This window comes from Chelon labrosus (assembly GCF_963514085.1).
Source record: "Chelon labrosus genome assembly, chromosome: 23".
Classification (NCBI taxonomy): Eukaryota; Metazoa; Chordata; class Actinopteri; order Mugiliformes; family Mugilidae; genus Chelon; species Chelon labrosus.
In genome coordinates this window covers 2,207,828-2,231,552 of record NC_140356.1, presented here as the reverse complement: position 1 = coordinate 2,231,552, position 23,725 = coordinate 2,207,828, and the positions used below count along the sequence as shown (strand labels likewise).

At 42.2% G+C, this 23,725-nt stretch overlaps 1 protein-coding gene across 3 annotated transcripts in view; it reads right to left on the bottom strand.

The window, feature by feature from the left end:
* The window catches only part of slc41a2b (solute carrier family 41 member 2b), a 34,864-nt gene that overhangs the window by 6,174 nt on the left and 4,965 nt on the right, over positions 1-23,725 (bottom strand). For all 3 annotated transcript variants that reach the window (XM_084573263.1, XM_084573261.1, XM_084573262.1), the window contains exons 4-10: positions 22,741-22,812; positions 22,180-22,324; positions 21,820-21,966; positions 16,689-16,836; positions 16,149-16,228; positions 7,744-7,875; positions 7,314-7,462 (exon numbers count right to left, since the gene is read on the bottom strand). In XM_084573263.1, the coding sequence (XP_084429389.1) occupies positions 7,314-7,462; positions 7,744-7,875; positions 16,149-16,228; positions 16,689-16,836; positions 21,820-21,966; positions 22,180-22,324; positions 22,741-22,812 (873 nt within the window). The remainder of the gene's footprint in view (positions 1-7,313; positions 7,463-7,743; positions 7,876-16,148; positions 16,229-16,688; positions 16,837-21,819; positions 21,967-22,179; positions 22,325-22,740; positions 22,813-23,725) is intronic.

The following is a 23,725-nucleotide window of genomic DNA, read 5'->3' as shown; positions in this document are numbered from 1 at the left end:
AGGGACATATGAGGACTTACAACCCCGATGAAATCAAGAGGTAATTTGCGATAGTGATCAGATCTCAGTCATTTCCCTAAAGCCTATAATCCTCTGTGACTAATTGGGCATTAGTTGACAATCTCACAACTGGCTGTTGTGTTTCTTCTGGTGCTGTAGAAACAATGACGAGATGCACTGTAATACATTCATTAGCTTGACGGTTTGTCAGACAGGAAAGTCTATGCAGCAGTCTCTAATACCATACATAATTTTATAAATCTGGAATTCAGATTTCCTTTACTCTTCTACCCCAATGATTGAAAGATAAACAGCAGTTTCTCTACCAGATATATGCATGCCATCACAGCTCAGACCAACCACAATCTAAACCCTACAAGACCTCAAAGATGCCCTATAGTATCAGGCAGCAGCAGTTGGAGGTGCTGTATATGGAACTTGTTTCTAGCATATTTTACTACATCTGGTTGTCAATTCATGGCTTGCTGTTCCTCGGAACAACAACAACCACTGCTGCCCAGGAGCACTCTACAAGCCTTGAAGTGTCCAAGATGCACTGACCCAGTCAGCTGGCTGTTATAGTCTGTCCCGTCATACTCAGTCATGGCTTTAAACTGCCCATTTCTCATCATCAGACACACTTGGCTAGTGCCATCTAACATATTCCTGATATGACATGAATGTTTTGGCTCGTCTAATTACACAGTCAACCATTTTAATAAATACAATCACAGTTTTAAGCTCCCTCTTTTGTTTACTCAGGTTTAAGTTCTCTGAGCCTCAGATAAGTCATCAATATATACGACCCTCAATCCTGTGAGCAAACAAATCGGCAAATCCTGCCTGAGAACAACACACTCTACTTCATTTAACGTTTCTCTATTAGCTCCTTCAGAACAGTTCAGTTATTTACCCTCCGGGCAAACATAAATTGATTTCCATGTACTGCTTGAAATAACAAACTGAAATGCATGTTTTGCACACGGTTATAAGTTGTATCGCACAGTTGCAGAGAACTTGGTCTGACACCTCCCTATAATAAAATTAAGTTCAGGAATGATTTAAAAACACAGGAACCGAATCATTTTGTTCTCTTTGTATTCAAGTGTGTCCAATGAATGCATTTTGGAGGGAACCAAACCAAATCTTTGTGCATGGGGACATCCAGTCTTTGGAAAGAAAAAGGCAGAATTTCAGTTGTGTTTTCCACTGTTACAAATCAAACAGTGTTGCTTTGCCATCATTTTTCATGTTTCATGACCAACCACTACATTAAAACCACACTGACCATGTTGTGACAATACAATATTCTGCTGAGAAATGTTTGGACCCAGCATTCATGTGGATGTTACTTAGACATGTAGCACCCACCTAGACCAGACCAGGCACCCCCACCCCATAGCAATGACTCTCCTTGATGGCAGCAGCCAAAAACATGAAGAACAGCACAAGGTGTTGACCTGGCCTCCAAATTCACTAGATCCCAAACTGATCAAGTATCTGTGGGATGATCCACAGAGGCCCCTCCCCTCAACCCATAGGACCCAATGGCCCCTACTAACAACATTCTGATGCCAGACACCACAGGACATCCTCTGAAGGCCCATACCCATTCTCTGATGCGGCATATTTATGTGGTGTATTGTAGCATAGACATTCTTATCAGAATATGAGTCTAGTAATACGACATTTGGATTTCCTAATGGGGTGATTTAAAAGCGATAAAGAGAAAAAAAAATAACTCTGTTCACAACTGGATAGTCCTACAACCAATCGGAGCCAGTCTGTTCTAAACAAATTCAACTCCACAGTGCTCACATGACATGTATGACAACATTGCTGTAACTTCAGTCCATCATCACAGAAAGCTCTCCCAAATGACTTGATTGGCTTGGTAGATCTGACCATAATCAGTTCCCAATGGAGGGACTCCAGACCAACGGGTACAAACAAAGTGTGGTTGCAGGCTGGCTTCCAGGCTGTTCATATTTAGGGTGACTTTCAGATTTTTTCCTTTGACAACAGAAAATAGAAAAGTAAGAGAGTATAAAGTAGTTGACCGTGAAGAGGAAAAAAAAAAAAAAAAAGAAGACTGGACAGAGGTTTAATGATCCACCTCCCTCCCACCTGGATACTAAGGCTATCGTGGGCACATGCTAGATCGAAAAACTGAGTTTTGCTGCTTTCAGTTCAAGTGTTCTGACAGTCAGGTCTCACAAAAAAGCCCAAGTCCATAAAAATGTAGAAATATAACAGACTTGTGGTTGTTCTTCAGTATGATGTGCAGATTTCACACCTGCGAGTGGTCTAATACCACCAGAGTGTTATGCTGGCCGCTGAGCTGAAGACCAGCTGAAATCTGTCTACCTACTGCCTCCAGTCAACCCATCCATTCACTGCAGTCGTTTTTTTTAATCTCGCAAAACATTGCTGCACAGCTCTTACTGAACACAGTGCTACAACTGAATATTTATTAGTTTAAATCAGTGATTCCTTTGATGTTTATGAGGCAGTCCTATTGTACCCGACATTTTAGTGAGAGCTGAAGTGCTAGGAAATTAGGAGTGCTCTGTGCAAGTCAAGTAGCATCTCCTGATAGAGAATGTTTGGTGTTACAGCCTTGTTATATTGTCTTTTATTTTATTTTTTAGAGGAGCACTGCGTGATTTGAGGACCAAAAGCTCAACTGACAGATAGGAGATCAAGCAACTTTCTCGCAGCTTAGATTTGCAGGATGCCTGATCTGTCAAGATAACACTGATAATATCTGACACGCAGCCTTCGCTGAAATAATGAGATGTGGGCTTCAAAGCAGCAGTGCCTTTAAAACGGCTATTATTGGTTTGCACTAGCTCATGTACTGACCCCGGGACCTTTGTGTTATTAATTGTGCCAGTATCATGATTCCCACGGATGTTTCATTTTAATATTCACGCATCATTTGCACTGTTAAACTTTGTGTAACCTTTCCAGAGATAAACTGTCTTGAATCCTTAACTGTCAAACTACTCTGGTTTCCTTTGACATCTCAAAGACTTACTGCACTGTGTTGCCGTAGCTCATTTAGCATCGCCTCATTCTTAGTCTGGAGATGCTTTGGGCTAACACGGCACTGTTTAATCATGCAGTTGTGCGTATTGTTTAAGTAATGCTTTCCAGTTTCTGCTCCTGTTTGGCATGTGCTGGGGGTTTCATTCAGTATGGGTTTTTGGAAAACTATTAACCACCGCGTGCCAAAATATGCACAGCTCTGGTCAATTAAACGACATCCTTCTTTTCAGTGACTGCACCGCGAGGCTCGAGGCTATATCACAATGAGCCGGGCTTTTCTGCAGAAATGTTTCAATTTCTGTCCTAATTTTCTATGGCTTTCACTTTAAGTAGAAGATTATCAAACCGCACCATGTGCAGTTTCCGCTTATCGCTGCTATTAAAGGAACAGGCTGTTCCAGTACTTTTTTATTTTGACTTGAATTATCAGATTTTTTCAATATTTTCGTCGCGTCTCCCACGACATGGAACACAGGGGAAATGCGAAACTACATTGTAAGGTCTGAGAAAAATAGGTAACGTACATATTGAATTTCAAATTGATTCGAGTCCGTGTTGAGATTTCTGGCAAACGGGTGTTTGAAATTCAGGTCACGTTTGAATTAAAGCCTCATTTCTTCACTCAGAGTTAATGGCAAAAACTAAATGTAATGCCTCTGCATGGATAAAGTCATTTAGTTTCGGTGACTACTGACAGTCATAACTAATGCTAATATCTAAGACACAAGTGTCTTAACTGAGCAATTTGTATTTCCCCCTCACCCAGTGCTGAAACTATTTATTCTAAACAAGACTAACGATATTAAAACTAATGTTATTCATGAAATCCGGGATTATAAATTATTATAGAGGCAGACCATCCACACCCCCCATTTTACCCACTCAAAATGCAGAGCTTATGCGTTAATTTTCTTTACAGGCGAGAAGAGAGCAGCAGAGTATTTATCATTATTCCCTGAATTGCATTATAGGCGGAGGCTCACTGAAGGCACAGCCACTGCACAAGTGTACTCTGCTAATAATCCAGACACCCACACATTTGTTTCCAGCGAGATAAAGACGTCAGTGAGAGCCACGCATGCAGGCCTTCTTGTTAAAGGCAATAGCTGTGCAGTTTCTGTTCTTTATAGTCGTGGAATGTCAGGGACCCTCTCGAGCACCGGTCAGTCTGTCCTGTCACAGAGAAGATGTAAGTGTTTACAGCTCTTCACTTCACCAGTTCTCAGCGTAAACACTGAACCACAATGCTAGAATGCAGACTTGTGTCTCAGATTCTGAGACATAAGTTTGTTTTGGAACATAATGGCCATACAAAAAGACAGTGATAAAAAAGACATTCAGTGCACATTTAATTTGCCTTATGACACACCATAAGATATAGAAACCTGTCCAATCATTTGAGAGTTTGGGTTTGCCACCTGGCAAACGCCGTCTGTGTGTTGTTAAGAGCAGAGCACATAGCATTTTTTAAACACCTGCCTGCGGAGACATGAACGTGTGCAGACAATGAAACCAAATTTCCAGCGACAAAAACAAATTCTGTCTCGTGTTGCATTTTCACCTCAAGGAAACCAGGAGCCCTTTTTCAGACTAATGAGTTAAAATGAGCCAATTGAATATGGCGTTAGGAAAACCTTAGTTTTGTACTAAACTTTCTCATTATGTGCTGCATTCAGCCCAATAATTACTATCTGCTTTTCTGTCTCTGTTTACACGAACATATTGATGACAAAGCAGATGGAGTTCTATGAGTAGTCTCTGTGGCCCGCTTCAGCAAACAATTACTCCATAATGACCGTGTCGCTGTGTACCTGTGCACAAACCCCCATTCAAAGCAGAGTTCAGTCCATGAATCCCATCAGTAAACTGATCAGTATTCTCTCTTTAGTTGCTGTAAATATTGAGATAAGAAAGCGGCTGACTCGTCTCTGCCATTTGATGTTGTATCTGGGACTGAAGGACCCTTAAAGCTGCTCTACTGGCTATGGACTTAATTGATCTGGAAAGTCTCCAACTCCTCAGTGGTCAGGATTACATCCTAATGTTCCTTGCCTGCGTTAAAGATTTAGGGGTGTCTTCAAAATACTTCAGGCAACGAAAGAGTCCGAAACATATACGAAAACACGCCAATTAAATTCTTCAAATTCCAGACCTTGAGGCCGATCGTGGTGCACCTGAAGAAGTAAAAGCAGCCATTCATAATTCAAGTCGCTCCTCCGTAATTATCTTAACTGCTGCCAAAACAAAAAAAAAAAATGTACAGAGGAGTCAAGCTCCTGCAGGCATCGCCCGAAACCACAGCGTTCTAGGAATTCACAGGATACACACACCTGCTTCTCCTCCTTCCTTCAATAAACGTCTTAAGGGGAGACACATATCCACAGACTCATCTTTCTTAGGAACTTAATCATATTCACACTGTGGAAAAAATGATATTTGCATCTGAATAAACAGCCCGTGTATGTTTTGGGATTTCAAGTTTGGTTGACTTGATTTTCAATTTAAAAAGCAAAAACTCAAAAAAATGCTAAACTAGTAAATTTACCTGCCTTTAATATACGAAAAAAGAAAACAGAACGAGAACTAAAGGATAAACAGCTGTTACGTGATTCATATAAAAGCTGAAGTCTTTGTACATGAAGAAGAAGACGACGACGAAGAAGATAAGGTTGTTTACAGCAGTCAATGATTTTGTAGCTCTGAACTAAAAACTAAATCCCTGAGCGTTTGTCTTCTGAATACAAAGACGTACAAGGTTTATTTAGTGCTGAACAGAATGATCCATGCCTGTGAGATTGGTGTATATTACAAGATGTAGGCCACTTCCTGTTCCACTGGAGAAAAACACAGCATGTTTTTGGATTTAAAAATCTAAATCAAATAACAGTTGTTTTTCCATTTTTTATTATTTTTTTTTAAGAGGCTAAGGTCGTTTAACATCTGCCAGAAGCTGCTGGACATGTTCTACCTGACTACCGCTGCCAGTGCCCTCTTCTACGCTGTGGTGTGCGGGGGAGGCAGCACTAACAAGGAGGGAACCTCGCAGATGGACAAACTGATACAGAAGGTGTGCTCTGTGGTAGGGGCAGAGCTGGAGTCCCTGGCATCAGTGGCAGACGCAAGGGCGTTGAACAAAGTCTGTTCCACCATGAACAATGTCCATCACCCTCTATGCGACACCACAGTCAGGCAAAGCAGCTCTTTCAGCCTGCTATCTATCTACCTATCTATATACCTACCTATCTACCTATCTACCTATGTATCTTCCACACACCTTCCATGTGTGTCTGTAGCCTATAGTATCCCTCAATTAGACAGTCATTATAAACATTTGGACCTCATTCAATCTGCATACAACCACGCTAAACAGCAGCCTCCACATTCCCAGCCTCCGTCTGTACTAACAATCAGTTGATATGAATTCGGAATATACTAATTTGGGTATATTTATGAAGTGTTTCAGACTCCAGGGAGGGTTTGTGAGCACAGGGACAGTCTGTGTGACTTTCACTCTGATTGCTTCCATAGCATCACAAGAGCACGGCCACTAAACAGATGCATATTGTTCCAGTAAGGGCTTAAAGCGCAACGAAAGTGTCTGATCAGCAGGATTAAAAAAGCGTTTAATATAAATATATGCAAACTCAAAAACATGGGGGAGTCTATCCAAGGAAAACTTTAAATTGCCTTAAGTGAACAAGCAGAGAACGGCGAGTTGGATTTATGTGCACGTCTATCTGATAAATGTGAACACAATATATTCTGTCTTTGTGCGAGAATGAAGCAAAGTGGTTTGACTATGGATCAGAAAACCAAAAGAGTGACTTGAAGAATTCTGTAAGGCTTTGTGTGACTGAGGGGAACTAAAGTTTCTGAGTTTAGTCACTTCATCCAGTGTTGACACAAAAACACAGATTAGTGCTGCTTTAAACTATTTTAAGAATAGGCGTGTGCATTTTTCTTAATGTTTTTTTAAGAGGTGAAAAACATCTTGGTAACAAAACTCCCACTAAAGCAGAAATAAAGTCAGTTTTCTCACGACTGGATTGTGAGAAAAGGCCTTAAATATTTGATCTGTAATGGCTATAAAACAAGGCAACTGGATTCATTTCAAGTTTCATGAAAACCACTCATCCAAGTGGCTTCTTTAGTTCAAACTTCTTTTAGATTCTTTTTTCGATAGAGCACGACCTAGATGCTTCACAGACACTATTTTAAACTATTTTATTAGTACACTAGCATTTCGATCGTCACGTGCTCACCTGTAGCATGGCAGCAGCCAGGTAGACGGACATGAAAATGGGTGTCAGGGTGGTGTGGCCGCTCTTCATCAGGTGAATGGTGTAGAGGAAGATTAGATGACCGGGGATCACTAAAAGGATGAGTACCTGAGCAGACCGATGATTGGCTCCTGAGAAAATACCAACAAGATGGGGGAAGATTAATGTCGAACTCGAGGGATCTGTTTCTTTGCAAGAGGAAATAAATACTTGTATTCAAAAATGCATGACTGAAATCACTTGGTGGCAAATTGTCCTGCTGGTTTTTAACAACAGGAAAGGAAAATGCGTCCGATTGAACGCTTCTCACTGGCAACCAGCATAGTTTTTGTTGTAGACGAAATAAAGAACACTTCACAGCAGGAGTTGAAAAACAATTCTCGTTCATCAGATTTCGTTGAAAAGTCATTACCTGTTCCAAAGAAGGTGCGACAGGGGTAGTAGCAGCCCCTAGCCTCGTCTGGAACTTCCCCGGGAGCACAGTGGAAATGCAGGTGGGTGGAAATCCTGCTGGACTGGATGGCCACCAGGTTACCCCCGATACCTGCACACGATAGAGAGGTGGGTCATGACTGGTAACGTCATAGGTAAATAGAGCGATGTACTGTCACAAGAGAAAACTGTAAAAGATTAGATACAATATTAACACAGTTTTATTGTGTTAGGGTTGTGTAGTTTCCAGATACTGATAATGTAACTGGGACACTTTGGTGCTCTTATTCATTTAAATAGAGTCAGTCTGTTGCTTTCTTCTCTTTTTTTGCTGTATTATGTTGGTAAGGTACCAGGGAATGACCAGTCCATGCAGATTTGTAATGTGAATGCTGTTGTTATTATCAAACTGTCGTGACGAATGATAAAGCAGCTGCAGGATTCCTGTCTTTTAGTGTTTGTAATCTAATTCACAGAGCTATGGGGTTTGCTAAGCCTTTAAATGCATCAATCTGTTCCTCCAATTGGACTTTAAAGAACATGCCTCTATAAATGCAGCCCCCCTGTGTTGCCGTGCCGTCAGTTATTTGTTAAACCGCTACGGCACTTTGCCACGGTGAGTCAAAATGTCGGCAGTGGAAAAAGGTTTACTGAAGTATTCTTTCCAGAATCAGGGCAAAGTAAATCAGTGGGTAATGTGGGGAATACCACCCTGTAGAGCAGTAACCTGGTCTTCATGTCTCTAGTAAATGGTCAAACGCATGCACAAACCAATGTCAGAAGACAATTGCCTTGGAGTTGCCATGGATACAGTGTTACAGTTATAGTTGACTAATTTCAGTCTAAACTAAGAGGAAAAAAAAAGACAACAATGTTGAAATGGCATGTTCTGTTCAAACAAGGAATCATTTCTAGTTAAGTATGCAAATATTTGACAGCAAAATTCACCCAAAGCTGCACACGGTGCATGCATCTGAGTGCCAGGACCTTCTAGATGCTACTGTGGAGCTGCTGTTGGAACCATAGCTATTTATCTTCAGACCCTAATTGGCGGTTTAGACTTCTGCATCAATTTGACGCTATAGCTAAAGCGACAGCGCAGAGCATACGCAGACCCCAATGCTGCAGCCTGACGTGTACCTCCCCAGAAATGTAACTATGTGCTGTGGCGACGCAGAACGCAACAGCTGTAATTGGTCCACTTGGTAGTAGCGTGTTTCCACATTAGTATTTCCGAATGCTTCTCCATCTCCGCAATTTTCAGATTGATAGTTTTCGATCAATAAAGATGGAACACATCAAGGAAAGCTAACTGAGGAGATCCAAAGATACATACATTTCATACAAGACTTCAGTGAAATTTTGGTGAAAGTTTCAGTCGCCACTGTTGAAAGTACACAGCAAGAAAAAAAATGAACCCGACTGGCAAAAAAGACACAGCGCCCACTAGCGTTTGGATGGTGTTTTTACTGAGCGAGCCAGGCTGACGGGCACACAAGTACAAATGGCTCGCACTGGCGTAGGCTACGTTCGTAGGTTATGGCGTCTATGTCCCACAGTACCTTAAATGAGCCTTAAGTCATTTACCGTTTGTTTTTACGGCATGTAATTAGGTTAGCCCTCAGCAGATCATGTAACCTCATCTAAAACTAATCTGTGTGATAACAAGAGGACAAGAACACTAAACACGAGACATCTGGGTTGTGACAACTTAATAAAACCGTTAAATCGTATTAGCTAAGATTATTTTTATTCACATGATCTACAAAATCGATAAATGCAGTATATTTACAACAAATATAAGGCATTCTGACTTATACTGATGAGACTTCTTTAAATTTTAGACATTTTAAGATTTTCTGTTTTGCCTGAAAGTCCCTGACACAGTTCTTGCATTCCTCATATTAAGTCTGTAGATGTTGTAGCCGTTATCATTTTGAGGAGGTGCCCATAAGCGGCTTTGTGTGAGCGCTGTGTAATTCCATCAAACTCAATTAGAAATCTAGCTTTAAGGGTTGTAGGACGATAACATGGTCAGGAAATATAAATAATTAAATCCGCTAAACCCAATTATGTTTTCTATTCCTTCTAGTCTTTGCTTATTACTCTGAATTAAGGAGTTTTGTCTGCTATTGCTGCTAACCCTGTTTAAGGATTGGTTAACTAGTGACACCTTCACATTCGACGTTTTGTTTTTCAAGACAGTGAAATGATCACAGCCATTTACCTTGTCCGTTTTCCATTTCCATCTTCTTCACGTTAGATTTCAATTAAAGTCAAGCAGACGATCATTTGCGAAAATATGCAACGCCATCTGTACGCGGCTATTCTACATTCACTTGCTGCAGCTGTAATACCTTTCCTTTTAGCGAGCGACACACGAACTAACTTTGTGTTTTTCCTATCCTCCACGCTCTGGTGTGTAACAAACCCTGCAGGAGAGCTCACGCACTGTACATACAGATACAGACATCAAACTAGCAGACAGGAGGGCACAGAGCAGCTCGTAGCAGAAGAGAAAGGCTGTCTTAAATTTATGTCTGTAAACAAACCGCTCTGGGTACAACTGTGGAATCCTTACCCAGAGTCATAAAACATATATAATTCAGATACCCGCGGTTCAACGGGGAAACAAATCTTCTATATGGGATAGGAACGGAAACGATTGTGTACTAGAAACAATATAGAAAAAAACAAGAAGCAGTAGGTGTTCGTCAACCCCGGCCCCCGCCCCCCGCCCCACTCCCTCCCAGATAAGCCTGTTTTTGCGGTGAGTATATTAAATTAGACACTGCCACCACCTCAGGGTGATGGCCACTTAATTCAATCTATTGCGGCTCTTGGGTGACATTTTATTGGAGCATTACCGGCGCCCCTCCCATGGGCCTGTAAACAGACATAACTACACAATGAACATTCAATCTGCCCCCATCTGTCCTCATCTGCTCACCTCACACTGCTGCCCCTACAAATCTGAATACACCAGTGTTGATATTCTTATTTGCTGTCTTTCTAAGTGGGGCATGAGAACACTGGGCAAGAGCGGTTAGCATATCAAAATATATGTTATTCATCTGCTGTTTAAAAGATGTCAAAATTATTAAAAAAACTTGACAGTGGACTGATTTGAACTTTCTGGCCTTGGGCGTCTGGGATGCATTTTGGGGTATGAGGGTGGAGGGGGTTCTTGCCACCTCAGCAGGGGGGCAGAGGTAGAGCGATGGAGGTTTGGGGGCGATCTGTCTTATTTAGGTCACTGACTCTGACAGGGGGAAAGAGGATGAAGAGGATGAGATGAGGAGGATGAGGAGGTCTGGGTAGCAACAAGGCCTCACTGGAGCTATGGGTGGTGTGGGTGGGGGGACGGGGGGTGGTCTTGACAGGCTGCCGTGCCCGGAAGGCAGCGAGCGCAGGGACGCCAAGTCTGCTCATCTCACCTCCTCTGAGTTTAATTTCATTTTGTTTATCTGAATGGCTCTGGCATGACAGTGTGACGTGGTGAAGACAACGCAGATGAAATTATGAAATATAATAAAAACTGAAACATTGACAGAGGGGTAGGAAAATGACTCGTTTGGTGCAAGTGAGATGTAAAGAAGGTAGACACTTTATCTCAAAGCAAACAACAGAAGGAAAGAATAAAAAAAATAGAAAAGAAAAGGCAAATATGCCAAGATGACAAGCAAAGATTAAAGCTCGGCTGTCTCCGGGCGCTGCCGAGTGGAAAAGTACAGAACAAGATGCATAACATAATGTGATATCAGCAGGTTTCAGACACCTGAATTTAAAATCAAAACAAATGAAAGGAGAGTAAAGAAAGACTCATTTTGGAAGCAATACCTACCTACTGAAACATGTAGAATAAGAACAAGTACAGAAAGGAATTCAGAAGACACTTGCTCGACATTTAAAGTATTAAAATACCATTAAAACTTTCAGTGTTACAATCATTTAAGCTACCACAATACCTTTCACTGCGGGAGACGTTGAATTAATAACTTCAGTATTAAAGTATTAAAATGAAATAATGGAGGTCGGAGTGGTGATGCTCCCGCTATCTTTCATTTAACCTGTCTTTTCTTATCTAGCTCTACACATCTCCTCCCCCCACTCCTTTCTAATCCAACATCCGCACGCCATCCTTTCGCTGTCCCCGTTCCGTCTGCCCTTTCCCCATTTGTACTTCTTTTATGAGGACGGGAGGCGCGGTGCATTTTAATCAGCTGAAATACACGAGCTCCCTGCCTCGGTGTTTCCTGAGCCACGAACAAAACGTTGTAAATCAGACAGAGAGAGTTGAAAAGTTTACAGAGAGACGTGGATCTGTTTCCGACAGTGCACGCGCCAAATAAAAAACGTGCTCGTGCTCATAAACAGACGTGCACTCGCCCGGATCCCCAGCTGTTTTGTGACGGGTTACGTCTCGACAGAAAACCAATTAGAGTCAGAATCATACTGCATCTCGTTAAATGTCTCTCATTAATGTCATTTAATTAAAAAGCTTATCTCTTGTTGTGGAGGTGCCAGAGCCCTGGCAACCGTGCCTGAGCCCGTTGGCAGTGGGAGATGGAAGCCAGGGAAAATGGAAGAGGACCAGTTTTATGAAGTGGAGACAGACAGACTGCGGCCGACTGCCTAAACCAGTCTCATTAGGTAACTTATTTATGTTGATGAACATTTGGAATCTTTTTTTTTAGCGACCGTTTATCTGTCTGGGGACTGTTTACTGAGCACACTTACTTGCTCAGTTTTCACCTCCACGTATATTCCCACCTGGGAGCCGGACAGCACAAGACAAATAGATGGCGTGTTATTCATCTTGTGTGTAAACACTTTGTCTCCATCTCTGCTAGAAGGGTCAGAGACTGCATTAATTAAAAACTGAGGGAAATAAACGAGACAAACAACCACAGACGGAGTTTCTCTGCGCACAAACTTCAAAGTTAAACAGCTTGTTGCCATCCTCTGTGTAAAATAAAACTGTGGCGTATCGCTGATGCTCATTAAAAAGGGGGCTCTCATTAGGACAACTTTCAACTAATCACGGCATTTAAGAAAGAAAACCCACAAAATACAAAACAGTCCACCCTCACAACAACTAATAGTCCCCCAGGGACAGGCTCACAAAAAAAAAAAAGAGTTAAACCTCTTGGCACCAAAGAGGGTTGAGTTCTAATCACTTCTACGCCCTCTCTGGGCAAAACTAAAGACAGTAACACTGGTGTCTTAAAGTGAGCACAATGGGAGACAGAAACCTCTCACTGAGCAGTGCAATAGACCTGAAGGAGCGAGAGATGCGAGGCATTATTTTACTTGCTGATTTGTTCCATTACCAACACGGTCAGCTGTTGGAGCTCCAGCAAATGACTGTGACACACAACTCAACGCACTTTAAAATCTTTAGCGCCTACATTGGTGTGGTTTGTTTCAAATGTCAGAATCCTTCCCTGACTCATGAGTCATCACAGCATTAGCTCTGATGTCCATTAGCTCATGGAGGGGAAATAAAAGAGCAAAGAACGGGGCTCCTAACTACAGAACTTGCCTTTTTAACGTGTCAGCTTACGTTTATGTACGCTACATATTACATATTTTTTTTAAACCACTACATAGATCTCATGCTAACAAAATATAGTTTTGGTAAGCTGGTTAGGAGGGAACAGTTATAAAAACATCTACTGTATAACCACAATAATACGAGCCCTGTATCGACATAACCTGAAAAGTCTGCTCAGCTGATTATTTTTTTCCTGTATGAGTGTTTATGTTGCTCGTCTTGTGTCCCTGGTTACCTCTGACCTGAATGAGGATTTGTTGACGGGGTGGGAAGGGACAAGAGGGTTATGTCAAACTGTCTGGACCACACACTGTATAAAGATGGACAAAGGAACAGTTCCTCAAACGTGAAGCCAGAGCAAGTAGAGCTCCCCCTGGTGGCTGGTTGTAGTATAGCTCCACCTCCTCCATGTTAGTGGATTGGACTTGGGACAAACTAAAACACTAAAATCATTATTATTTTTTTTTTTTCCCATTTACTTAGTTATGTGACGCTATAGAAACAGTATGTGACATCATGATGACTTCAAGTTGCCATGCCAACTGCTTCGTGAAGCAGTGAGAGTTTGAAAAATCCATGAATAAATAAGTACAGCATATAATCCAACATTTCTTTGTAACTGGAGGCGGTAGAGCAGAGCGCAGAATTAACAAAAAAGAATAAACAGAATAAACAAAAACGCGAGTGAGTCTGACGGAAGTGTGTACGGGTCATTGATAACGCGCCTCCACGTGGCTCCACTCTTGGACTGTGCTGCGCAAACTCTGGCTCCAAGCTCGCAAGATGGTGCCGCCCAAAACCCTCCATGTCTCTATACAGTCTACAGTCTAGATGGACAATTATTTTGATGTCAACTGTTTTCTACCGCTGCATGTCATATGCACAAAAATTTCTTTTCAATTAAGAAAGTTGGGGGGCGGGGGGGGGGGGGGGGGGGGTCCTCTGTGCTGATGAAACAAAACCTGTTTGGCAGAAAAAGGGGATGCCTGCAAAAAAAAAAAAAAAAAAACCTGCCAACCATGACACATCATGAGGAAGGAAGATTGTGCGGATATTTTCAAGCAACGAGTCAAGACACCAGCCAGAGAGCTAAAGCTTGGCCGCAATCGGGTCTTCCAAATGAACAATGACCCTGAGCACACTTTCAAAGCTGTGTCAGAACGGCTGAAAAACAACAATGTGAAGGGTATAGAAGTGGTCAACACAAACCCCTGACCTCTATCCCACAGAAATGTTTGTAGGCAGAGCTAAATAAGTGTGTGTGCAGAGAGCCCTACAAACCTGACTGATTTAAACCATTCTTTTGTCAAAGGAACGGGTTAAAATTTCTGCAACTTATCATAGGAAGTTTGAGAAAGGCTGCCTGAAATGTCTGACCAAAGTTAAATGATTCAAAGGCAAAGCTTCCAAAGACTAAATGTATAGGTATGTAAACCACTGACCCGCTGGGAATGTGATAACTATTATTCTGACATTTCAAATTCTTAAAATAAACATGTGATAGTAACAGACCTAAGATAGGAATCATTTACTTGGATTAAATGTCAGGAAATGTGAAAGAATTAGTTTAAATGTATTTGGCTAAGGTGCATGTAAACTTCAACTGTGGGATATTTATAGCTCAAGCTTCATTATTAACTCCATGGCATCATTACAATTACCCCAAACGTTCTCCAATAGCCATTAATACAAACCTCAAACTATTTTAAACAGAATGATTATTGAAGGCAGGAACAGTGGACTACGGAATGAAGATTGCAGATTGTTATGTCTAGCTCTGGGAAAGTATCCAAACATGCTTTGTGCATCTTAATTGACAGGTTAGATGTTGAGGGAAAGGAAAATGCTTCTATTTCAGTGCTGTTCATTTTCCTCCCCCACACTTTACCAGCCGGGGCAGGCTACGCAACTCGAGGTGGTGGCGACTCGCTTCTTATTTGTCTCTGGTTCATTCGTGGTGTGAAAGCAAAGCTATTAAATCCACCTGTCTGTAAACTGTCACAGAAGCAATCTCACAGGCAACTGATATAAGGCATGTATATTTATGCAAATCTTTTGGCATCCGTGGTAACGGGTTATGTGTTTTGCTGGATGAGTAAGTGGATTTCTGCCAACAAAATCAAAAGAATTCAAATGAGTGAAATGCTCAGACTACACAGAGAGCATCACAGCCTCTCTTCTGTCTCCAGCGTGGAGATGCATTTTGGACCAATAAATGTTCATAATCCTTAAACTCTCTGATGTACACACCAGCACAGCACAGTCATCACGATCCAATTTCATCTGCAAGTCCATATGAGTTTATGTTCACAGTACGAGAATAAAAATGTAATGATGGAATTGTTTTTCCCTGATGCATGAACAGGACTACGGCTGCATTTGAGGCATACAAAATTTCATTCAGGTCAAATATACATATTGACGCTTAATCTCCATGTGTGGGACCTACAAAATAGCCAGTCAGTATGCATTTTACAATGGTGTGATAGAAAATAATGTGAGCTACTATGCTTATTCTACGCTGTACCGGAGCACGACCCCTGAATGAAGCAGATAGGACGCTTTATCTCGCTGTGTCCTGCACTGTGACAGGAAAGAAATATTGGATGTAGGATTAAAGTGATCTAAGTAGAGGAGTAGAAGGTTTTCTTACCATGTGTCTTCTCTAAATCCTCCTGCATTTAGGAAGCTGTTATATTTAAACCTTTGGTGCCATCTTTGACCGGATTAGCCTTGTCTCCTCTTGCCCCAGGGGCAGGCGATCGCAAATCAAAGAGCTACACCTCTTATTCACAGAGAATAAAAGAAGAAGCAGTGTCCGTACTCACCGTTGATAACCGGGGTGTACACTACAATGCCAGCCAGATTTGGGTCAGTCACCGTTTTGTCCAGGATGAGCCCTCCGATGCTGCGGAGCGCGAGATAATTAGATCATTAAGTGTTATTAACGTGCGTGCTTGACAGACGGACAGAGACAGACAAAAAGGGGGCATGGGAAGAGAAACACAGAGCAGTGTCTTCATCTAAATGGTGCACACAGCAAGTTTGTGTGCTTTTCTATAAATGAAACGAAAAAATGCTTCATCAGCTGGACTGACTGGCTGTAACACAGACTGAAAAACAAAACAAATGAAGGATTTTTCACGTCGTCTCTCGAGCTGATGTTTGTATTGTCACCCTCCACTGTTTAAGCCAGAGTTGCCACAGCTGCATTGAGCGTTGAGAGTCATTTCCAAGACCGCCAGCCTCGAGCGGACCCGAGAGCGTATGTGCTTGGGTGCAGCAATTTGTTTAGGGGGTGAGTCACCGAGCAAACCAGACACCGCAGACGTTTCTTTGCCCCCTTTCAAGACCAGACACATACTCACCTGCTGATGACCATGGCAGTGATGACCGGCTCCCAGCCAGAGTAGAGCAGGGTGCGGCTGGCAGGGTGCTTGGAGGAGATGACCATCCACAGAGGAGTCAGACACATGAAGAAGGCGCAAACCAGCGACGACACATACGGGTAGGTATCTGGGGAATAGGAGGAGATGCTTCAGACTTCTGCAGTTTAAACACATTATAAAGTAATGAAAGGCTTATTCAATTTTTGGACTGTAATTTAGACTCTCAGCAAGAAAGCAATAATGCAGAAACTGGCACTGGTAGTATTGATCTTTTGCGAATAAGCCGCCTTTAAAGTGCAATTACTCAAATTTCTCCAAAAACACTTTACACAGAGTGGATCTGGACGGCTCTGAAGCTGCTGGAAGCTTGGCCCTATTGCTAATCAAGATCTGGATGTAGACAGTGATTCAGATATTCATTATATATTCTTTACTAGGAATTTTTGAAGGCTTTTACTTGTTGAAAAATAAAATTAGTGGGACTCTGAGTGCTTTGTCTTTTAGACTTCTAGTAGTAGTATTGCATTTGTTTCTCTCTCAGTTTCATGTTCACAGCACCACTTCCATGAGCTTTTTTTGGGGGGGAAAAAGGTTTCTATCAAGCATAATCCTAGGGTAAGACTCTATCAGTCTGCTATCAGTCAGCTGTCACGACTGTTTAAATGTTTGACTGCACCAAGAGTCTGCATGCATGTGAGTGGAACATCAAATGTTAGACGTCAGCGTGCCAACATGCTCGCGCTGAAAATGCTAGCAAGCTGATGTTTAGCAGATATAATGGTTACAAGTTCGCCCCATCGAAACATATTTGCATTCTAAGACTTGCTTAATTAAACTGATCACAAAGTGCAGCTGAGGCTGATGAGAATCTCATCAGCTTGATAATTTGCTCCATGAATATTTTCAAGTGATCCTGCTAATTCGGCATTTATAAAAGCCTCCAAAGTGGTTGCGGCAGGAGAGAGGGTAAGAAATGAGCCTGTTAACTTCAGTCTTAAATCCATCTGACATGAATCCTTTAACTTTAAGAAAAGTAGAGCACAAGGAGCAAATACGCTCCAACACAGCAAAGGTTTTTCTCACTTTCTCTGCATCCACATCTCTTTATTTCAACTACAATGTAGCCCAACTGCTTTGAAAGAGTAATTGTGGTAGAGCACCTGCATATAGCCACCACCAGACGTTTCCTATGGGTTCCCATTCCAAGCACTAAATAACTGTCATTAGGAAACAGCCCCAGATTTATAATCTTGATGGTGCAGTGGCAAAAGAACAGAAAGGGCCTGCTGTTCAACTCGGGATGTAATAGGCTCTAGCAGACCTCGAGTCCTAAAATATAAAGCAGGTATACTGAAATACTCATTTGGGAGGGGAGCCTTGGCCCACAGCAGCCCACCTCACTGTGGAGTAAGACAAGGAGAGGGAATCTGAAACCAGCGTTAACAAGCACTAAGTAGACTGGCTTTAAGCCAAGCTCCCAATAAAGCCTTCGACTGGACTTAACATCCCTGTTGCAGTGAATAAACTAATAAACAAACAGCTGATATTCCTATCCGTCTCTGGTGGGATGTATTTTGTTAAAACTATCTGCCAGGAAAAAGAACACTCCAGCTGCCAATTATCTCCTTTAGCTAAGAAATGCAGGACACTTCCAAAGCATGGCCCTGTAGTGATGATAAGTACTTCAACGTTTTTTTGACGACAGAAAGGCACCCAGAGCCCACCATGAGTTTGCAGATTTAAAACTACAGTGACAGGAATAAGGTGTTTCCTCGTCAAGGAAACGTGTGTAATAATGGAGGAACCTGTCCAACCCTGATAGGTATTGCATGCGTGGGAAAGTAGAGACAGGAAAGGTAAATTACCGTCATGGAGGTATACGGTGGTAAGTCATTTCAGGCCTTCAATGGCCTTCAAGGCGACTTTCAATGCATGTATGGACATACATAAAACCCTACTGGGATAGACAATATCAGAAAAGCCGTTCTGATTTTGGCCACCATTCTGGAACAGCATTGTGCCAGCATGTGGGTCCATACCATGTTGCACTGAATTGTGTTCTGAAGGTGTAGATGTAGGCAGCCAGGGTCTCAGTATTTGAGTCTTAACCCTAAAACACACCACAGCCACCAGTCAAAAGTTTGGGCATACCACAGTCAATGATGGTTTCCCTTTATTTCTATTATTCTACATTGTAGATTAATGCTAAAGACATCAAAGCAAGGAAGGAACACATATGGATTTGTGTTCTCTGTTTTCCAACTCATCCCGAACCATTTCAGTTGGGTTTCGGTCATGTAACCGTGGACGCCAGGGCATCTGATGCAGCACTCCATCACTCTCGTCATTGGTCTAATAGCCCCTCTTGGTTAGATAGCCCTCAGAGTGAAAGCAAAGCAGCCAACAAGTGGTCACCACCTCTGAGAACTCCTTCCAGACTGTTTGAAAACCATTCCATGTCATGAAGCTGATAGAGAGAATATCAAGAGCTGCCAACAAAGCAAAAGGTTGCAACTTATAAAACACATTACAGTTTGTTTTAACGCTTTTTTGTTTACTACATAATTCCCTATGGGTTCCTTCATTGTTTTGATGTCTTCAATATTAACCTACAAATTGGAAAATATTAAGAATATAGACAAACCATTATAAAACTCTTGCCTGGTGCTGCATACCCCTACAGTAAGTAGGTGCAGTCTGTTAATTTAACCTCATACCAGTTGTTTCTTCCCATTTATCTCTTTCTGTGGACTGCCCTCAAAATGCCCCAGTGTTGCCCCATCCACACAAATGCACACACTGTGCAAGCTCCGAAAACTCTGGCCCCATTTCTTCTGTGTTTGAACTCCATCTCATGCACTCATTATCCCTGCCTTTGGTAACAATCCTGTTTGTTAAAAGCACTCCATAAATAAACTCCACTGGACTCTACTTGGTTCTAGCAGCTACTCTGTCTCACTGGCGTCTCTACCCAGCTGGATTCCCCCTTAAGATTAGAAGCATTAGAGACGCTCACTTTTTCTGTGCTCGCATAATCGTTTGATTTAAATTTAGTTTTGTTGAGAGTAAACTTGCAATTAGTTTCTATTAAGCGAGAATGTGTCTTTGTGGCCGAGCTCGAGAAGAACAGAGTCAGACAGTCAGACAGACTGCACTGACCTGCTACGGAAATATGAAATCTGAAGTGTGCTTATTAAATTTAGCTCCCAGCACTAAACTGTTCCTTTCATAGTGCTGGACGTCTATGTCATCCAATTAGACCTGACACTGTTAGTGACTCTGAGACACTTTCCAAAGGACACAGCGGCCAGTGTGCACTCTATTAAGCAATACGAGGTGGTGCAGAACAGGTCTGGGTGTGACATGTATTAAACATGTGGAATGTGTGGTGTGAGAAAAAGAGATGCTCTGTTCTGCAACTGGAGGAAGGTGCAGCTACAGAGTGGGGCAAGAGGGACCCCCACTGGCGGAATGAAGGAAGTGCCTCACTGCACAAGATCACAAGAAGCAAAGAAATGGGCTGAAAACCACAACAGAGAGAATGTCAACCAAGTTAACTCTATTATAAAGATTTATGATTCTCAGTGGGTTTTTTGTTACGTCAAACAAAAGCTTGTTAAAACTGAAAACTTGGACTGAACTATATATAATTTCAAGATTTCCATGTGAAATTAACAGGAAATTATACAATTCACTTGATCCTAGCCAAGAAAAAGAAAAATACGCCGCCGTCTATCACTTCTGGCACAACTGATGTTCACACTGACGTCTGACTGACGAGACAGCTGATGTAACATGACGTCCTAAGGGCTGACAGGTTGCTGACTGGACAGTCTCAACTATCATCTTGCATCGTCAGTGCTACATGAACTTGCAACAAAACCAAGTAAGGGATTTAGTGCAGCTGATGCTGTACTTTATAGAGCTCAGAAATGAGACAAGAAGGAGTCATTTTGTAATGTTTTGGACAAAGTCCAGACCTGAATTGTTAATCAATAATGTCCTAACTCACTTCTTCGCAATAAAAAACAAGTGATGCCAGGTTGAGTATTTCCTAAAATCACAGTCTCAACGTGTCAGTCTTAGCATTGACAAATTTTCACGTGTGACAGGTGATGTGAGCTCTGCACATTTTCCAACTCGTAAATCCCTTGTTTGGCAATATTTGTTTTCTTTTTTTCAGCCACAACATTAAAACCACAGACATCTTGTGACAATCCAATGATCTGCAAACATTTGGACCTGGCATTCATGTGGATGGTACTTAGACATGTAGCACCCACCCACCTACCTAGACCAGACCAGACACCCCCACCCCATAGCAATGACACTCCTTGATGGCAGCAGCCATCCCCAGCAGGATGCAGCCTGACACAGACACACACACAGAAACGCTTTCGGAACAACTCAAAAAAACATGAAGAACAGCACAAGGTGTTGACCTGGCCTCCAAATTCACTAGATCCCAAACTGATCAAGTATCTGTGTGATGATCCACAGAGACCCCTCCCCTCAACCCATAGGACCCAAAGGCCCCCACTAACAACATTCTGTTACCAGACACCACAGGACACCCTCAGAAGGCCCATGTCCATTCTCTGATGAGTCCCAACTGTTTTGGAGGCACAAGGGAGACCTACACAATATTAGGAAGGTGGTCATAATGTTATGCCTGATTTGTGTATTTGCTAAAGAAATGCTACTGCTAATGTTCTCAAGCTAAACCCCAACAGATAACTGGATTATAGTCAACAACTACGTGAATCGTCTTCTTCAAGATGATACTGTTCTGCAGCTGAAAGAACAGACAGCTGCAGTAATACTAATGCTAATGGTAGGTGAGAAGGCTGGACGTATTTAGAGAAGTCCCAGTTCAAACAGTCAGAGTTTTGAACACTAACAATAACAAATAATTTAGTTTTAATGTTTGACTAATGGCAGTGACACACTAAGCCAACAGCCAACAGTTGGGTGTTGGCCAGTGTTGAGCTGTCGCTGAGCGTCTGCAGGTCTTGTTTTGGTGGCGTGTCTTGCACTGACACAAGTAGAGTTCTACATTTTGAATCAGCAGCATCAGTGAGGTCTGTGAAGGTAGTAGTGATTCACATACCCAGGCACTTGTAGAGGCCCTGACTTATCCAGGCCAGGATCGCCAAGGTTATGAGGTCACCAAAACTGGCTGCAATGGGTGTGGCTACGTTGTCCGGGTTGATGCCTGTCTTCTTAGAACCCACAATTACCCCAACCATGATGATACCTGAATATGACACAAAGACAATGGAGCACTTTATTAATGTTCATTACGTTAGAGGTAACTTTCAGACATCATAGAGATTAGTTTTGTAATCCTCCTTTTTTTTTTTTTTAATCAGTGAAAACAGCTGGCTAGAGGACAAAAGTGACCCAGGCATTAACAGTTTATTTTAGACTGTGGGACTCAGTCAGGCTGTGTTTGTGCGCGTGTGTTTACCCTGGAGCAGGGAGGCTATGAAGGCCGTGGCCACGCTGCTGGAGCAGAGCAACACAGCGTGGCTCATCTGAAACTTCCCCTCTGGGATCCAGCCGAGAACCACAGCTGCCACGGCCGCCAGAAAACCCACCACAGTGGCCTGAACCTGGAGCAAGGAGGAGGGAGAGGGGTTTACAGCCGTGTTCTTTTATCATTTACCCGAAACAAGCATTACGTCGCGAGTGAGTGTCAAGGTACGTTTTCCGATGACGGACGTTACAAAGTTATCATCGTGACACTACAATATTGCGGGTGTTTATCAGTGTGTGGGCAGATGATTAGCAGGGAGTGTACTCAGTCAGAGATCAACAGAAAAGACATGCATGGTTCAAATGACTACGACCACAGTATTGTGTATAATGAGTATTAGAAACCATGCCACATACATGGTAACTATGACATTAATATTCATAATATTCAACATAAAGGTGATTACTTACATTAGAATGTAAGAAAAAAGAAACTAATAAAAAAATATATCTAGTACTGAGTCATTCTATATGTAAGAACAGTTGTGTTTACCTGCTTCAGTGCCAGGTTGCCTATGATTAGATTCCACTTCTCTATGGGAGAATCCATCTTGCCCACATTCACCTGAGTTGACAGAAAGAGAAAAAACATGTTTTTTAGACTTCTATGGCCATCTATACAACAACTAGAGCCCTTTTATGACTTGGAAAGTGTATAGGTCTTTGAATATATTAATGTAATTGCAGAAAAGCAGAAATAAGTGGATAAAAAGACTACCAACTTAAAAGAGGTAGTTCACATAGTTATAGGCGGTTTAGACTACTGCGTCAACTTGACGCCATAGCTACGGCGACAGCGCAGGGCATACGCAGACCACATGCAGACCGTAACAACGTAGCCTGACGTGCGCCTCCCCAGAAATGTAGTTACGACGCAGACCGCAAGAGCTGTGATTGGTCCCCTTGGTCGTAGCGTGTTTCTGCTTTAGTATTTCCAGCTGCTTCTCCATCTCTGCAATTTCTGAATTGAGTGTTGGAAGATGGAACACATTGAGGAACGGTTAACTGAGGAGGTTCGGCGATACAAACATTTGTCTGACTCAGAACTTTCAGTCACTATTGTTGAAAGTGAAGCAGGAAGTACAAACAAAACTTAATCCGACTGACAAAAAAGACACAGCACCGACTAGCATGGGTGGCCTTTTTACAGAGTGAGCCAGACTGAGGAGCGCATAAGTATAAATGGCTCGCACCAACGTAGGCGACGTGCGTAGGTTACGGCATCTATGTCCCGCAGCACCCTAAATGAGCCTTTAGTACAGGGCTCCCATAAAGCTGGGGGATTTGCAAGAGGAAAAATTAAAACAGGGACACTGAATCATTCATTTCCCTTCATGCAACTCAACTGAATGGTCCATAATCCACCTAAATCATTCAAACTCCACTCCTCCTGTTTTTAAAGCTGGAATTCTATTATAAATTTGAAGTCCCTCATCTTTAAGTTACACTGCAGGCTAATACACCAGAAAAAAACATTT